Source organism: Pteropus medius, unplaced genomic scaffold, assembly GCF_902729225.1.
Source record: "Pteropus medius unplaced genomic scaffold, Ma_sr-lr_union100, whole genome shotgun sequence".
In the NCBI taxonomy this organism is placed as follows: domain Eukaryota; kingdom Metazoa; phylum Chordata; class Mammalia; order Chiroptera; family Pteropodidae; genus Pteropus; species Pteropus medius.
The window spans coordinates 2,236,912-2,255,328 of record NW_024342467.1 but is presented as its reverse complement, the minus strand read 5'-3'; the positions used below and the strand labels follow the sequence as shown (position 1 = coordinate 2,255,328).

The window sequence follows — 18,417 nt, the reverse complement described above, 5'->3', positions numbered from 1 at the left end:
TGCTAAATTGGACTTCTACAAAATTAGTATCTTCTACTCTTTAAATGACACCATGAAGAAAAACAAATAGGCAGGCCAAAGATAAGGAATATACAACTGAAAAACAAAGCCTGGATATATCTGTAAAAAGGATTCATCCAGAATATAGTAAAGACTCCTACAATTCAATACTAAACATAAAACCTGAATTTTTTTAAAAAAATAAGCAAAATAATTAGTTCACAAAGAAAGAAGACAAGTAGCCAGTGAGTGCATGAAAATATGCTGGACATCATTATACATCAGGGTAATGCAAATTAGAACCACAGTGGGATTCCCTCAACGCCCATTAAAATGCCACGTATGTGAAATTCTATAAGAGGCAAAACTAACATAGTGAAAAATATAAAAAAGTGGTTGCCTTCGAGAAGGACTGACTGGGAAAGGGCATAGCTTTTGGGGGGTGATGAAAATGTTCTGTACCTTAATAGAAATGGGAGTTATGTGAGTCCATGCTTTTGTTAAAATTCATAAATTTTTTTTTACTTAACATGTATGCATATCATTGTATGTAACTTTTACCACACACACACAAACTCTTGAATTTAGGTAGATTTATTTTTTGCAGTGGTTTGGGTTGGCAAACCTGAAACTACCTCCTATATATTCTGAGCTTGAACAAATAGGTAAATATATTGTTCTGAAAACCTAAATGTTAAAGAACTACTGAACAAAGCAATTTATAAATAAATTTTAATAAACGAAAATAGTATTTCCATGAAATTGTTTAAGTTTGTTTCATCATTTCATCATTACTTTCGAAATTTACGTTAGGGAAGTTAGTTGAATTGTTACTCTATGTAGTTCACAAAGTCTGGATTTAAAAACATTGAAACAAAGTACATATGATTTAGTTTCTATTTAGGTACAACCATTTTTTTACTTGACTTTTAATTTTTTGCTGTTTACATCCAAATTATTAAGATTACATTACATCAAAATATTTTTTAAAATATTATCAGTAAGGAAGATATATTATTAAACTTTAAATCATTGTAGTATTTGCTTTTTCCTCTACTTTTCTTTATAAAAAAGGGAAAAAATATCTTTGTTAATCGATACCCAGGCTGATTTCCTTACACATTCTAGCATTGTGAACATTTTAAATATTGGCATTCTTATATAGTTTTATTTCTGGTATTAAGCTGATTCAATTAAGTAGCTTTTTAAGACTTAATACAATGAAAATGACCAGTGTTTCAAAAATAATAAATTAAGCTTTCAAAACTAAAGGAGGCCTTTTAAGGTAATTACTCTTTTAAAAATATCAAAAAGTAATCTGCTAAACAAAATATAAATTTATGATTTTTTTTCAAAAGAGATATAATTATGTTAAATACTCCAAAATGTGGCAGAAACATCTGTTCCTAATTTTTTTGAATTTTAATTTTACTTAAGTTTAAATGATATTGTTTGGCAGTCATAACAAAATTTCCTTAAAAAGCAGCTGTCTCTATAAAAGTTATTTAAAATATAAAGTAAATGTATAAATATAGAATTAAAAAAACCTAAGGAAAAGGTTCAAAGAGGTCACAATTATATTGTTCAAATTTTCAAATAATTTCTAATGCTTCATCAATTTGGGTTTAGAATTCCAGACTTTTCTTCCTTTTTGATGTGAACTCTATTAAAAGAGTAAAGCAGCATATTTCTTGAGGCTAAGAGGTACAGGAAGTCTACATGTCTTCTGAGACAACTGATATGCTATTTTATCTTTGCCTTTTATATTAAATCTAACATAAAAATTAAGAAGATTTAATATCCTGCCAATGATTCCTTAATGCTTCTTTCTATGAAGTATGTGAGTCACTAATCAGCTATTTGTTCAGTGACTTGGAGCAACAACATGGAGCCATACACGGATAAGTAAAAGAGACCATGCCTTTAATACGGTTACACTTACAAGAGAGAAAAGTCAAGTTAAACATATATCAGATATAAAAGCAGTCAAACTTAAAGAGTTATATCACAAAGGCTATCAGGGTGACATGAGGGGATACACTTTTCTACATATAACGGAAAGAAAATTAGAAATCCAAGCTTTGGAAACAATCCTTTAGAATATAGTTATTACACTATATTAATCACTGACACAGGAATATAAGACAAAACTAAAACAAACAAACAAACAAACAAAAACTCCTGAAAACTATCCTTGAAATTGCTGGTAGAGGTAAAGAATAGAAATAGAAGTTTATCCAGAAATGCCTTTGTGCAGAAAATGTCTGTTTTTAATACATTAAAATTTATTAGAAGACATAAATCACTTTAAAACATATTTGTTTCTGTTTTACTTTATAAGTATCCAAATAATACACATATTTGTACCATCACTTTACAATCATATTCCTATATTAATATAAAAATTTAATTAAGAGTAATTATTATGTGATAAACTGCATAAGAAACAATAAACTAGCAAGTATATAATTAAAATTAAAAACTCATTCTATGTTTTGAGAAATCTATCAACTGCAATCTTAACTGTTCTTAAAAGAGATAAAATTAGGTTTCACTTTTTTAAGTAATTTAAAACCATTTTAAGTGATCTGACAATCTAAGAATATAATAACTAAAATTACAACTAATCTTAGTTTTACTCTTTTAATCTATCAAATCTCTGGGAGAAAATATCCCTTTAAGATGATCCGGAAAATCTAGAAGCCTCCATACATGTTAGAATAGAAAAAGTAATTAAAAATCTGAATAAGTGAAGATACTAATATTTGAAATAAAAATTTGATAAATATGAATTCTTGCTGGTGCTTCTAAAAACTGATACAATCAAATTTAGTTTTGGGGGGAACCACTCACAATCCAGATGTTTAAAATGTGAAATAAATAAAAAAGCTAAAACATTCTTAAGAGACCAGACATCCAGTTCTTGTAACCAAAATGGTTCAATACCTGTAGTATTTGCCATATACTCAAATAAGGAGGAGAACATAGCAAGCATTTTATAGTTTGAATTTAGCTACAAAACAGAAATAGCTTCACAGATCACTTCTTACCCTCAATGCTTCTGAGTAATGGCTACAATAGAAAATAAAATTAAAGATGCTAAGGTTCCTAGTTTTAGAAGAACTCTTTTCTCTCTCCTATCCCCCATTAAGTAAGAAAATGTATCACACTGAGTTTACATAGTTAAGATAAAATTTGAGGTCTAAAACTTTGAGGTCTAAAGCTTTGGTCTTATTCCTAATTTGATAGCCTGATAAAGACTTAGAGAAAATAAAGGCCCACCTATCCCTAAAAATATATCTTTTGAAAATCAAGTCCGTTCAAGGAGAGGAAGCACCTCATTTCTATTTTACATCGAAGCATCAACTAACTCACCTGAAATCTATGGTTCCTGTTTCCTTACTTAATACACAGAAAAAAATCATCTACTATTCCTTAGTGACAATAAAAACAATCCTCTTTTACTGAGCTTGTTAAACATCTTCATCAAATGCTTATCTTTAGTGACCAATTTTTTCTAGAAATAAATTATATTAAAAGCAAAGATTAAACAGTCATTACTTATATGGCATAATCAATCGTTAGCAAGCATATGTTGAGTAGTATTATGTACCAGAACTGTGGAAATAAGAACAAATAAGATATCACTAAGTGGGCCCATAAAAACTTCCAACAAAGAAAATCCATTACAAAAAGATAAATACCTTAAAAAACCTTACAATTTCAAGACAGAGTTAATTTGGTCTTTAGCATTTAATTGCACTAAATAACATAAAGAAATATATTTTTAATTGGAAACTTCCCTGGTAATTTTTAATTAAATTTAAAAAGTAGATGGCAAAAAAGGAAGCACTATTTTTATAAAGTCTTTAAGATACTGTAAAACATCTTTCTCTTTAAGAACTTGATAATTTTCATATTTCCCATGTCTAATGAAAATAGTTCAGTCTAATCATTTTAGAGAACAAGTTTCAACAAATTCAATTTCTAGAAATAATTATATACAAAAATAGGACATGCACATTCTCTGAAAGGTAAAAAAAAAAATAAACATTTATTATTAATGAAACATATTTACCATTGGAACCCTCATTTCAGAGCCCACATATGTGTCCTTTGTATTAATAAGCAATATCACTTCCTTACTATTTTATACAGAAAGAATTTACTATCACTCAAATCCCTAATGGAACACAATATGATTTCAATCATGTATAATAAAGGGAATAACTGAAACATAGAAATACTAAATTGTTTGCCAAAGACCTGAGAAAAACTTGAGGCAAAACAGAAAACAACAGTTGGAACCTATTATAGTTAACTGACAAATTGAACACAATTTCCCAACGATATTAAAAAATTATACATGTAAATTCACATAAACATATATACAAATAACTAACAAAGAAGTAATTTTTTATATAGCCTGAATTACATAGAGAAGTGTGGTTTCAAAATCACAGCTGCTAAACAGCAGGTTCTAGTAAGTCATGTACATTTGTTCAAAGAAACCTAAGAAAATATATATTCAATAAAAGATTAATTAAATAATGGGTTTTTTCAAATACAAAACCAAGAAATTTAATCTTATAAGAGAACCCAATAGACAAATATAATAAGCCAACTGTATCTCTGACCAAGCAGTGAAATATATCTTTAGAAAAAATAAAGTCCAATTTAAAATGTCTTAAAATTAAAGTTAAAATTAAAAGAACTGCATGTGTACATAATATTGAAGATGCAACTTAATCATAAAAGTGTGGACTTTTTAAGAGATTTGCAAATAATGATGGTGCCAATTACAAAATAAAAGTGATGTTAAAGGAAATGGCAGATATTAGCTTATAAGATTACCTTTTTAAACACATTAAATTCTACATAAAATTCTTTAACCCAAGAGCAATAGTGCTTAAACTGAATGTATTTTTTTTACAAAACAATCACATTACAACTATAAAACATTTTACGGCATTGCTTTATATCCAGCTTATTTTGTCCTCAAAAACATTAATATATAGTATTTATAAAACATTTAAGTCCCTCTTCATTACCTCTTTAAAACCTTGGCTGAAAATCTGTGATGTTATCTTCTTAATAAGGCAAAACCAAGGAAGAAGACTTTGTATATCCACCATTTCTAAAGTAACAAAAATATCTTTACCTTCCAGAAGACTTTCACAAAATTCCAGACACTGGCATGTTATAATAATGCAATTAGGAACGAAAATTTGTAACAGAAACTAATAAGTGAGAGGAAAGACTAATATTCAAAACTCTTGTCAACGATTAAAGAAAGATAGTACCTAATATTTTAAGACAACTAAATTATGATATATTGAAGATGCTCTTATTATAAAGTAGTTTTTAAAATAATAATTGTATTTATTTCCTGGGTTTTTTCAAAAACAAAACCATATAAATAAAAATACAGTGAAAATGTATAGTTGTAATAGCAAAAAGGCCTGAATCACTCTACTATATTAAACAATAATAAATAAGAGGGTAGATATTTCCATAGGTTCAAATAATTAAAAAGAGGATAACCAGCTAAGTTTTTAACTTTTGTTTCAAATTGATCATGTCCAACATTGCCACCATCAACCCCAAGGAAATTTCCTCTAGAATAAATTTTTGTCCACTATATTAGATTATTTTTATGTTTTATTTATCTTTTGTTTATTAATTTTTCTTCTTTTGTTGTTTTATGTACTCCATTATGGTATGCTTATGCTTGGGATTTTTTTTTTTTTTTACATAAATCGGAAAATTATATTGTGGTCAGAATTATTTATGTGTATCTCTTGATATTAGAACTACTTTATCCTAAATTTAAGTGAGTTTAACCTCTACGTGTGCTCTCATGGCATTCAGAAAACAATGGCCAAATGTTATAGCCTTTCTTAACTTTGTTGAAGCACTTCATATTTCTTCACTGGAATTTTAATTTTCTCATCTTTTTCAATGATAGTATAAAAAACTCACAAAATTTAAAACTGCATGCCTTTATTTGAGGAATTAAAACAAATAGAGATAATATTTTAATGACAAATGATATCATTTTGGAAGCAAATATTTTAAAAACTATAACATTACTAATATATGTTTTATTGATTTCTTGTTTTTGAAACATTAGATTTCTGTGCCCTCAGTTAATTTAATAGGGGTTTATCAAAAGAAAAATTTTGAGAGACATCAGAAAGGGTTCTCTTAACATACTAAAAGATTGTGTCACTATCCTTTGAAAGAGTGATACCTCTTTTAAATATGGTCTCCTTTGTTCACCCACCCACTCCTCCATCTCACCCAGATGGGCTTTGAGCAATTTCTTCATCTCAGCAAAAGAGGCAAATGGCTAAAATTGGCAGTGTCTGGACCATCAGGAATAGCCACTGTGCAACGTCAGCTGAGATTCCTGATTAGCATTATGTCTGCTAAAAAAAACAAAAAGTACCAAAACAAAACAAAGAAACAAAGAACAAAACAAAAAACAAAAAACAAAAAACAAAATCTATCTAGGCCATCTTTTCACCTTTCTTTATTTCATAAGAGAGAAGCATTTAACACATTTGTTTTGATAAACGGTAAGGAACTGCTAATAAAACTCAGGTCAATAAAAGTATATCTTATCATTACTGTTAATAAACTTCAACTTTTATAACAGATAACATGCTGGTAATTTTATTGTTTTATGATATAAAACCTAATAATCCTAATACAAAGTGTTTGAATCAAATTGTTTTTGCATCCTCTATACAGTATAGAATATTGTCAACTTCCCTCGTCAAAAAGAAAAATTCTCTTATGTTCAAAATCCAGAATATTACATCTAAATCCAAAGAATAACTACATATGGCAGGTTAATAAGTGGATAAAATTTGCTTTGTAAGTACTATTTCCACTAAATTAGATTTTAGGAAAGGTCCTATACTGTGATTTTTTCCCCCCATATATCTGTGATAAGAAAATCATGAAAAGGAACCTTAATCCCCTAAAGACGAGGTCTCAGCATCCAACTTACCTGACAAGATTTTCATTGTCTCCAGTTCCCTTGCAAGTTGCACATTCAGTTCGTAAATCTTCAGCCTTGGGCTTCTTTTGTAACACAGACTGCCTTTGTCTTCTCTCTCTAGGAACTCTTTCCTGCCATACCAGTGAGGACAAAACAAAACATAAAACAAAAGCAGGATATGAAGAAAACTGAAATAATTTTGAGTAAGAAAGTTTAGACTACGTAAAAGAATGCTTAACTTAGTCCAACCTCATGTTTTTCTTCATCAGGAATGAAGCTCCGTTTTCGTCCTCTGGTTCTCTAAAAAAAAAAAAGAAAAGAAAAGAGAAAAGAAACAAAAAAAAAAATCCACAAAAATATCTAATGTTTAATTAATAATAAAAATAAAATTTCTCTGTTAAATATTAATGCTTAAGTTAAACACTTGTTGACTTAGTATTTCTAATTAATGTTATATTGCTCTATTGCACTTTGTTGTAATTTATGAACAGTAAATAAAAACATGATAAATACACTTTATAGCACTTTACTTTTAAATAGCACAAGTGTCTTATAGGAAAAATAAGTCTGAAGAGTTTTTTTCAATACTTCATATTATGTCACAATTATGATTTATGCAGAACATTTAAATTTTCCTAACTTATAGTATATGATTTCTACAGCTGAAATACTAAACCTGGATTCATACATCTATTAAATGTGTGCGCATAAACGCATACATGTTTGTGTAACATAAACATTCGATTTTTAACGGTCATTTAAAAAATGGAAGGAAAAGATCTCAGATGTCCCCAAATCCTAGTTAAAATAAAACATGATATAATTGACTTATTTTAAACTTAGTTAAAATTTACATCCTATATTTCAGAACACATTTACCATTTGAAAGACAACATCCAAATGCTTAAAAGTAAGAACGTGCAAAATACAAAAAGTATTTGCAGCTAATATGTTAAAAATCTCCAACCACATAGCACAGCCTGTGTAGATCTATAATCCCATGTGCAGACAGACCACTGCTCTTTAAAGACTGTAAGAGAAAAGAGGCACCACACCCACAAACTCCTGTGTTGAGCTCAAAGAACATTCCCAGGTTAGAGTAGTTACCAAAAAACTCTAAGCAGAAATGCTGTCTAATATAAATACATAAACTTTTTCCTAAATTACTGTCATTTCAATACTTCACAATATAGAGTCTCTTGTCATTTACTACCATGGCTAATTGCAGGCTGTTTAATCTTTCCTGAGATAACCAACAGTTGACTAAATTAATCATTCAAAAAAAGTAAATCTATAGATTGTGTATTCATTTACATTTGTGATGCCAATTAGTATGTTTTAACTACATTGTGTAAGGAATTAGGAAGAAAAAGTAAGACTGTATCCAAGAAAAGTCTTTAAATGCAGACCCTACATCTATTCTTACTTCCAAAGACAGCACTGAGCCTTGCTCTCCAAAAGGTCAATCATGGATCCACTCATAAGCACTGGCATCCCTTAGGAACTTGTTAGAAATGTAGAATCTTAATTCTCACTACAACATACTGAATTGGAATCTGCCTTTTAACAAGATCCCCAAGTAAGTCACACACGTATTAAAAGTTTGAGAACATCAGTATGGAAGAGTCCTTAGTACTGACAATACCTATCTAAGTTCTAACTAAAACTTTATGGCTAGCTCATTATATACCCATCTTTCCCTTCTGCGACGTTCCTAACCTTTACCCTTCAATTTCTGTCTCCCAACACAGTTCATCCCAAAACTGGTAAGGACCATGTCATACTCATCTTTCTAAACCCAATAAAACTTAATACAGTATGTATTACATAAAGGCTCAATAAATTTGTTTTAATAAAATAAATAAGTGGTTAGACTGAAACTCTTTAAATGATTATGCTAGATAATACAAATGATAAAACAACTGACAAAGAGGGTAAATTATTGTTTCCTTCTCTAGTAGGCTATTTTCATTTTACATAATTTATGTATATAGGGCATTTCAAAAAGGTGATCAGAATAACCAACATCAAGGGAAAATATTCAAATTACTCATTTTAGTTCTATAAACATCTCAGAATGCTCAAAAGGCCTTCACACATTCCCATATTTCTCTTCATTCAACTCATCCTTTGGGTAATAAAATAGCAAATGAATCATTTAGTTTTGAATCATCTAATTAATCTTTGAAGTATATATGTGAAAGTTCCAAATTCATGTTTTCAATTATTTTAAAAGTTCACAAATTATTTACCATTTCTATTAATACTTTAAATCTTCCAGCATCTGGAACAACTCTATCAACTGGAAGTTTTTCCTACCCATACTGTAGTATCATAAGGTGTAATAATGGCAATGAGCAACCCTAACACACAACGGCATAGTTACATTTCTCCATATTTATAAATTCCTTCTTTCATAAATATGTATATATTTTATTAAAGTGCTATTTTTAAAATGAAAATATTTATAATTACCTAAAATGGTCATTCTAAATTAAGTGCATTTATTACCAAATGGTGATCATTGGTATTTTCCTATAGTAATTTTAAATAACTAAATATAGGCAACATAAATAATCTAGCCAGAAAAAGCTGTTATGTTACAAGCATTATGAAATTACAGCATCTTAGAGTTTTGAAAAAGTGATCTAGGGAAGTAACTTGATGATCACACAGCTAATAACTAACAGAGGCAAATCTCAAACCCGGGTATCTCAACTCTTAATTCAGCTATTTTTCTTACATGCCAAAGCCAAGGTTAATAATTTAATCCCAAGTGGAGTTGAGCAAAATTATCATGAGAAAGCAAATGCTTTCACTTAAATATTTAAACTATAACATCATAATACCTAAATGGAGAATTCTTACATTTTGAAACAAATTAGAGAATTATACCCAATGGAGAGGACACCTCAGTAGCTCAAATTAAACTCTATTCTACCCAATTTGCTACCCTATATGGTATAATGACTAACATGATCCGTTACCAAAGTAAATTATAGCAAGCTTCTTTATCATTTATCACACCATTAATATTTCCAAAGGAAAAAATAAGGGGATTTAATTCAAACATATCTCTTCAACCAAGTCTTCCAACCAAATCCTCCAACCAAGACCATGCTGAGAGTTGTTTCTTTCTAGTTTTAATGAAGCAGCAGCAACTGTAAGCATGACAACTCATTATTGCCTATGATCATAACAGATCAATTATCTTAAACATGGTCCCCCTGAATGAGTAAGAAAATGTAAGGGAGGTTAAAAAGAGGAAGAAATGACACAAAAAAGCAAAAGTAAAAACAAAAATATATTTGGCTTATCTAACAAATTTCAATTATCAGAGAACTTGTCCCATCTTAGATGTATGAAGTATTTATAACCAGGTGTTTATTTTATGGTGTACATTGAGGCTGACACTATTTTAGAAAGAAGATAAAACAGCAGATTGTAAATAACATGTGGAAGGAAGAATTTTATTTAACAAGTATGTGTTTCAGAACTTAACACAGATATATTATTTAGAAGTTCTAAATGATCAACTGAGGGTTCAATTCCAAATTGTGTTTCCTTTTGGAAATATTAATCTATTAAAAGTAAATGAAAGTTTGAAACTCACTCCAAATTTTGACACATTCCTATGTTTTTTCTGTTTTATTATATTTCAAGAACTTTATTTCCCTAAGGAACAATGCAATCTGAGCTACTCAGATCACTTGGCTCTTTGTCTATTTACTTGAAGACAGGAGATGATAAAAAAACATCCATGTAGAGAATGACATGATATTAGAGATAATATATTTAAGTTAGAAAAGACTAAAATATTTTTAGTAATCAGGCATCATTTTAATAGCTTATTCATCTGAAACAAATACTTAAATGTTTCAATAACTTCATTCATTTGGGCTGGGAAACAGGTAACAAATTTAAATTAACTTTTTAGAGCTGGGGTTACTTTAATGATGAATGATGAATGATGGTTTCTCAAGGTTAGAATGATTCATTTGACAAATGAACTAAATTTAAAGCTAAAGGACAGTGCCTCGATATATTTAATATCATGATGGGTTTCACATATTCATTTGTGCACTGCTTCTCTAAATTTAACACTTATCTTTTTGATGACTGATAAACATTCATATATACAATTAATAAATAAGTCATTATGTAATCAGATAAAACATAAGGAATGCCTCCCTACGTAATTTATACAGAGAAAATATTTATTCTTGAGCAAAATTCCAAATTCAATGTTAATTAGGACAATAAATAAAACCTTGAAAACCTCTGTCAAGCTAAATATCTTCAGATTTATACTCAGGAATAAATGCCAGCAGCTGTCTGGCAGCTGTTCAAAATGCTTCAATACAAATTTATATATATATATATCTCCACACACACACATATATATAAAAAGTTTATACATACTCTAAAAATAAGTATTTGTTTTCAATTACAGAATAATATATTGAAAACAATCATATATTAATGCACATAAAATATTCAAAAGAAAAGTGTTATATATATAAACAGGGTTGAACAAGGTGCCATCTGTTTCTCTGTTGGCTCCTGGCACACAACAGATGGAATGGTGATCACCAAAAGTGAGTGTTTTCCTTTCTTGTCAATTGGCTATAGGGTTTATTTTTATCTAATTTAATTTTATTAACAGGGTTAGGAAAACACATAGAAGAATAAAAAGAAAATCATAATCAGTTTGGCTTAAAGCTATAAATTAAAATAACCACAAGCCTAAAAATATAAAATATACATTTTATATAATAAATATTCCTATAAAACCCTTCTCACGGATAATGGTATATTCAAGACAAATAAAATCCTGAAGCTCTGCTTATTCTTTGTTCTCTTTATTTCATACTCCTGGAAATAAATAAAAATGATTGATTTCCAAGAGAAAAAAAGCAAAGCAAAGCCTTTGGGCTCTGAGTAAGATTACTTGAGCTAAAGACACCCATGGTGAAACTCTTTCTTCCAAGTAGGCCAAAGTGAGTTAAGTATGGTCCAGTTCTACCACAAAAATGGTGTTAGGCATTCTTTTAAGAATGACAGACAGAGGTTATATAATCTGTTTAGTACCCAAGGGGTCACCTTGAGTCTCAGACTCAATAATAGCTCTTATATCTAAAGCCCCCTATATATAAACCTTTCTCCACAGAACTGTAATAATTTAGTTAAAACTGTTAGGAAAAAAATAACAAGTAAATTAAAACATGAACATAATGCATAGTAACCTTTAAATCATTTCAATAGCGCTAATCGAAATGTTTCTATATTTCCAAATTAGTATTAAAAAATTATATAATTTATTAAATTTTAAAAATACATAAAAAATATAGTCCAGATTTTCAAATTCTCAGAATTTAAGCTCCAACTTTTTAAAATAGGATACTACTTTGAATATGTAAAACTAATTTAAAAACAAATGTAATAAGAGTAGACTCCAGAATGTTTGATTATCTCTCAAATGAAGACTGCCACTTGGAACAGGCTATGGATTTACAGTGCTAAGTAAGATTGAAAACAGATTAACCATGTGTTTAAGTCTATTTCCAAAATAATGATCTATAAGAAAAGGTGCATCTTGAAAAACAATATGGTTTCAGTCAAAGCTGCTAAAACTACCTTGACATTTTATTGCATTTATTTTCCCAAAAAGGAGATATACAAAATTAAAATGTATGAGACAGGAAGAAAGATATGACTACTTCAAAGAGTAGAAGATGATACATGTGTGTAAAAGAATATGGAAAGATAGGACCCCACAAGTCCTTTGGCACTTGTATTCAAGATGAAAAGTCAGTAGATGACATAGAGTGTAAAGAAAACAAAAAGAAAATCTGAAAGCTTTCAACTAACATTAAAGTTATTAGAAAATATGCCAAAAAGTACAAACATCAATTTTGAAGTAACTTCAAAAGGTACATGAGTAAGCTAATTTATGTTTTCTTCAAAAGTAATTTACTTCCCTAAAAGCAAGTGAAAAGTTTCCACATAAAAAAATAATACAAAGAAAATATGTGAATAACAGGTACTTAAACAGAAGTATCCCAGGCTGCCTTTTCACCAATGAATTATGATTGATATACTAAAAGAAAGGGACCAATTTCCTTCCTAACAATAAAAGGCTAGAAAAAAGACTTTCAAAGTACAATGGCTTCAAATGCATGGCCATAGTGGAAGAAGGAAAGAACTCATTTGTGAAATAGTCGCTAAGTACATGCTATGAAGCAAACCTTGTGGTAGGTCACGGACATACAGTGGTGAAGGGGCAGCTCCTGTCTGTGTGGATTTCAGGTCTGTGACTCCACAGATACCAAATAAACAATTACATGAATAATTACTTATATAAATGGTAAATGAAACTAAGGAGAAGTAAACGAATAAAACCATACATTGCTGAGATCTTTCCAAATCTCAACTATGATAAAAATTGTTCTTAAATTTGTCATATTTTTAATACCCTTCATAATGATATAAAACTCTACATTCATCTTTAGGATGGGTATAGAGAAAATGTCTAACAATTTTTTTTTTTTTAATCGCAACCCTTAAGCAGGAATGAGAAAAGGAGTTCAGATTAGCAAGAAGAAAAAAGAATCAAGGATGGTAGTAAAAGCATTACTAAAATGACTAAACATAGAATCCATGTAAGATACTGGGATTGTAAGTGATGGCAGGAGGTACTTGGGTAACTAGGCTGCTGGGTAATTCCGAGAATAAAGATAGCTATTGGACTAGAAATGTAAAGGACCTACAACATGCTGAGGTCAAAGGAATTTGGAGATTTAATCATGATTATTTCACACATACCTTAAAATTAAAATCAAATATTATTTCATATAATCTTCTCTCTATCCAATGCCAAAAACTCTTTTAAAATATCTTTGATAGTCTCATAGCTTTAACCATTGCAAAGAACAAACAGCAGTTTCCACTGTAAGATAATTCTGTTGGTCCAGTTTTACTATCTGAACTTATCTTAACATTCACATAACAGAAGCTTAAATATTTAAAGATAAATGACCAGGTCATTATTAATATATAAAGAGTCCATTCATTTAATAAAGTGATAAACATGCAAAAAATTGTAATTATAATTGTGATAAGGGCATCAAAAGAAAATAGTGCTATGGGGGTACTCTTTCAATTATTCCTTAGAGTATCTTTCTAGAAATTCATTGTAATATCATATTATTTTTTGCGAGAATTTCATTGTGATATCACATTAGTTTTGAACTAAAATTGGGGGATGGTGGCAATAATAGAGGATTAATTAACTTCAGTCATTTTTCATTTGTTTGAGGGTCCAACTAGAAATATCATTTTAGCACTGTTACATATCACAGATAAAAGAGGGAAAAGGGGCTGCACCATTTTTTTCTTTTAAAATATCATCAGTGTCATTAGCCAACAAAGAAATGCAAATCAAAACCACAATGAGATACCACTTCACACCCAGTAGGTGGCTATAATCAAAAGAACAGAAAATAGTGTTAGTAAGGACATGCCAAAACTAGAGCCCTCGTGTACAGCTAGTGAGAACAAAAACTAGTATAGCCACTTTGGAAAAGTCTGGCAGTTTCTCAAATGTTAAAATTACAGTTAAATATGATGCAGTAATTCCCCTCCTAGTTATATGACCAAGATAAATGAAAACTCATGTTCATGCAAAAACTTATAAGTGAATCACAGCAGCATTATTTATAACAGCCAAAAAGTGAGGGAAAAAAAACACACACACACAAACATCTATCAAATGACAGATGAACAGATAAATATAATCTGGTATATCCATAATGGAATATTATACAAAAACAAAAAGAAATGAAGTACTGATATATGCTAAACATGAATAAATCTTAAAAATATGCTAAGTGAAAAAAATCCAGTTATAAATGAGTATATATTATTCCATTTATATGAAGTATCCAGAATAGACAAATCTATAGTGACAGAAAGTAGATTAATACCTGCCTAAAGCTTAGGATTGGGAGAGTGTAAAATGGAGTCACTGCTAATGGTATAGGGTATTTTAAAACCACTGAACTGTACAACTTTAATGGGTGAATGGTATGGTATCTGAATTATACCACAGAGAAGCTGTTATAAATAATATCAGCCATAACTAGATCAGGAGTTAATATTAATTGTAGCAAATTTTAAAAAATAATAAATAAATTTTCCATTACTGCTTAAATGATTAAATTTTATATTTAAGTTATATCTAAATAAAGCTAAAATGCCACTTACAAAATTATTTCAACTTCCAACAATGATGAAAAAATTAAACATTGTAAAATCCACCCACTGACTCTTTATTGTTTAATGATATAAAGTAATTGAGTATGAATGAACTACTGCACTATTGGAACTTTCCAAAAGTCTGAATGCATATGTCATTCATTTCCAATATCTATGGCTTCAAGTAAAAATTATGTAGTGTTATAAATCTTTTTTCCATTTCAGTTTTAAATGTCAAAAGAAGTGTAGAAGTCACTCTATGTGTTAGTTTCTATCACTGCCGGAATAAATTACCTCAAATTAGTGGCTTAAAACAAATGTATTGATTTAACAGTTCTGTAGGTCAGAATGCTGACATGGGAACATAGGTATCACGGGGCTAAAATAAAAGTGTGGGCAGGCTATATTCCTTTCTGAAGGCTCTAAAAGGAGAATCAGTTTGCTTGCTTTTTCCATCTCCTAGAGGATGCCAACATTCCGTGGCTCATGGCCCCCTTCTTCCATCTTCAAAGGCAGTTAATCCAATTAACTTTAAAGTTTTGCCAGGTTAGTAATGCCAGACCTGTTGCCATCAAGATATGTGTTATAAAAATATGTTGTAAGAAAGAAAGCTATAGGTATTTTGATATCCAAATACGGTTCAAAATTCTTACACTGAATTTTATGCTAAAGGCTCCAAAGCTTTTACAAATGTCCGGCTTGCTTTTACTTTAAAAATGTCACCTTATTAATACCCAGGCTTTGGGCAATAAAAAATGAAGACTTTCCCATCCAGTAGAATACTTTCCTACTAGTAACAGTAAACTTGTAGTATTTCTTGGTCATCTCAATCTTTCATCTTTCCTATTCCATTTCAGAACTATCACATTACCTGCCAGGGCAGTTTAACTATACCTCTCATGTAGAAACTGTACTTTCTAATTTATATTACATTTTCTAGGGGGTCGACTTGCTAGCCCTAGAGGGCATATGGCATGTCTTCATTTTGGCATTCTAGTTTTCATCTATTGCCAGTGCCTTCCATTATTAGTTGCTCAATAGATACTTCTTGAAAAACATTAACCTGCTCATGGTTCAAGAATAGGACAAGGAGTCATAAGCAAAGACTAGAGAGTATACAAAGACCCAAATTCCCATGCAGCCAATTTTTACTGCTTAACATAGAGAACTATTCAACTCAGGAATAAATATGATCAAAGCAATCACGTAAAATATAATTGCCTACAATTTTGACACCTCTGAAGAAAATATAGCATAAATTCATGTTCTATATATTATAAATAAAAGTTCACCTTAAAGTACTATCTTCCCTTTACTGGACTCTGAAGGTTTACCCAAGAGGACAAATAAGCGAAAGATCAAATCACTGAGGCTGAGAATTATGTTGCATGCATCACAGTCCATGAGTGCTATGAGATAAAGCTGAAAATTAGCAAAGTTAGAATGGATGAAACAACTGTAGAATTATTGGGATCTCAAAAGTTGTAAAAACAAAATAAGTGTTAAAACTAGAATATTATAAAATCGTAAAATAGACTATGTGATATTAGACATTGAATGCATCACAGATCAGTAAAACAGCAACCTACAAGGTCAATGAGATTACAAAGTTGTGGCTCAATGCCAAGGAAACAGCCTGGGAAGGCAGAAGGAAAAATATACTATTTGAAATGGAATGAAATGGAAATATACTGGAATGGAAGTACTGTAATAAAAATACATAGTTGAAAGAGCAGAACCACATAACATTTTAAATACAAGAAAAAAAATTTTAATCCAAATAACAGGAATCAGAAACACTATATACGAAGTATGGTCATTTTTCATTTAAAGGTGGGCTAGTATATAAATTAATTCACTATCCTATGAAAAGGCTTTCATGCAGGAGAAGAAAAGCAATTATCCCAGTACAAAAGAAGATGAATTATATTATGATAAATGAAATTCCAGTCCCAAAGACTGAACATTTTCATTCCTATAATAAATGAAAAATGTATTAAAAAATTATCTCTAATTATTATTATTGGCTATCAGTACAAAAGTTAAAACTACTGGAGAAAACTAATTTTTTCTAGAATGTATAATTAGACATATGAAAGTTATTTTGCAAAACGATGTAACTACATACATTGAATGTACAGATTTAAAGCATAGACTCAACAACTAAAAAATGAATAAATTACATCAAAGCCAACTTTGGAAAAAGATACTGACAATAGAAGGCATAAATTATAGGAATTCTGAAGGAAAGATTTGCTTAATGCAATCAAAATTAAAGGGACTCCTTACCAAAGTCTCTAACGAGAAAAGCCCTATGTTCATTTGCATTGCTTCTTTAAATAAAGAGGAAGAGAGGAAGAAAGTCACAGGGTAACAGAGACTGACATATCATCTATCACAAGAACTTTTTTTATACGATTCTCTATTTCACCCGTTATTCTTTTTTAATCAACTTAAAAACCAAAGGGAGAGGAAAACCTGTGGCTCACTCATAAATGAATGGCAAACATCATGAGGGCTCAGCTGGATAGATATCCAGTAAGCCAAGGAAGGAGTTAACAGTATTCTGTTTTAAATAATGCTCAGCCTGTAAAAAGCCCAGGTTCACTTTCTTTGGCCTACACTCAGGTAATCCTCTTGGTAGTTTACAACTTCTCAAGTGACTGTATTTACACTGTCAGTGATTCATTTAACCACTTTATCGAGAACTTATTGCATACTCAGAGCTGGGAGAATACGAATGAAAAAGACATTATGATGGCCCTCAAAGAGGAAAGAGAAGAGGCAAGGGGAAAGGGATCTGAAAATGCCACTTTTTAGGGCACCTACCATGTGCCAAGTAAGCACGACATTAGGCACTTTTTAAAACTGCAGTTAGTTACCGTGCCAGGTTGTCTGAGGTCAGTCTGGCACACACCTCCACCACCACAACCACCACCTTACATTAAGGCGGGAAACCACATTTCCCATAGTCCCCTTCCCTGTGTAGTCCATGTTAGCAACTTCAGATTTGAAATAAGTAAGTAAAATGAAGGTCACTTTCTCAGGAGGTCATGCGAGTCAAGTGCTTGACTTTTTCAAATGCTACAGCCTTACGGACCTTTCCAGTAACTTCCACTTCAGTATTGGCAGGCTTTGCAGACTGCCCCACA

General features: G+C 30.3%; 1 protein-coding gene across 10 annotated transcripts in view; it reads right to left on the bottom strand.

The window, feature by feature from the left end:
• PHF14 (PHD finger protein 14) overlaps positions 1–18,417 on the bottom strand; it is a 171,195-nt gene that overhangs the window by 95,054 nt on the left and 57,724 nt on the right. For 8 of the 10 annotated variants that reach the window (XM_039862383.1, XM_039862391.1, XM_039862392.1 and 5 more), the window contains exons 15-16: positions 7,259–7,309; positions 7,019–7,140 (exon numbers count right to left, since the gene is read on the bottom strand). In XM_039862383.1, coding sequence (XP_039718317.1) covers positions 7,019–7,140; positions 7,259–7,309 — 173 coding nt within the window. Of the gene's footprint in view, positions 1–5,114; positions 5,138–6,303; positions 6,432–7,018; positions 7,141–7,258; positions 7,310–18,417 lie in introns of those variants that run through there. The other 2 variants (XR_005652682.1, XM_039862393.1) reach the window with 2 other exon arrangements.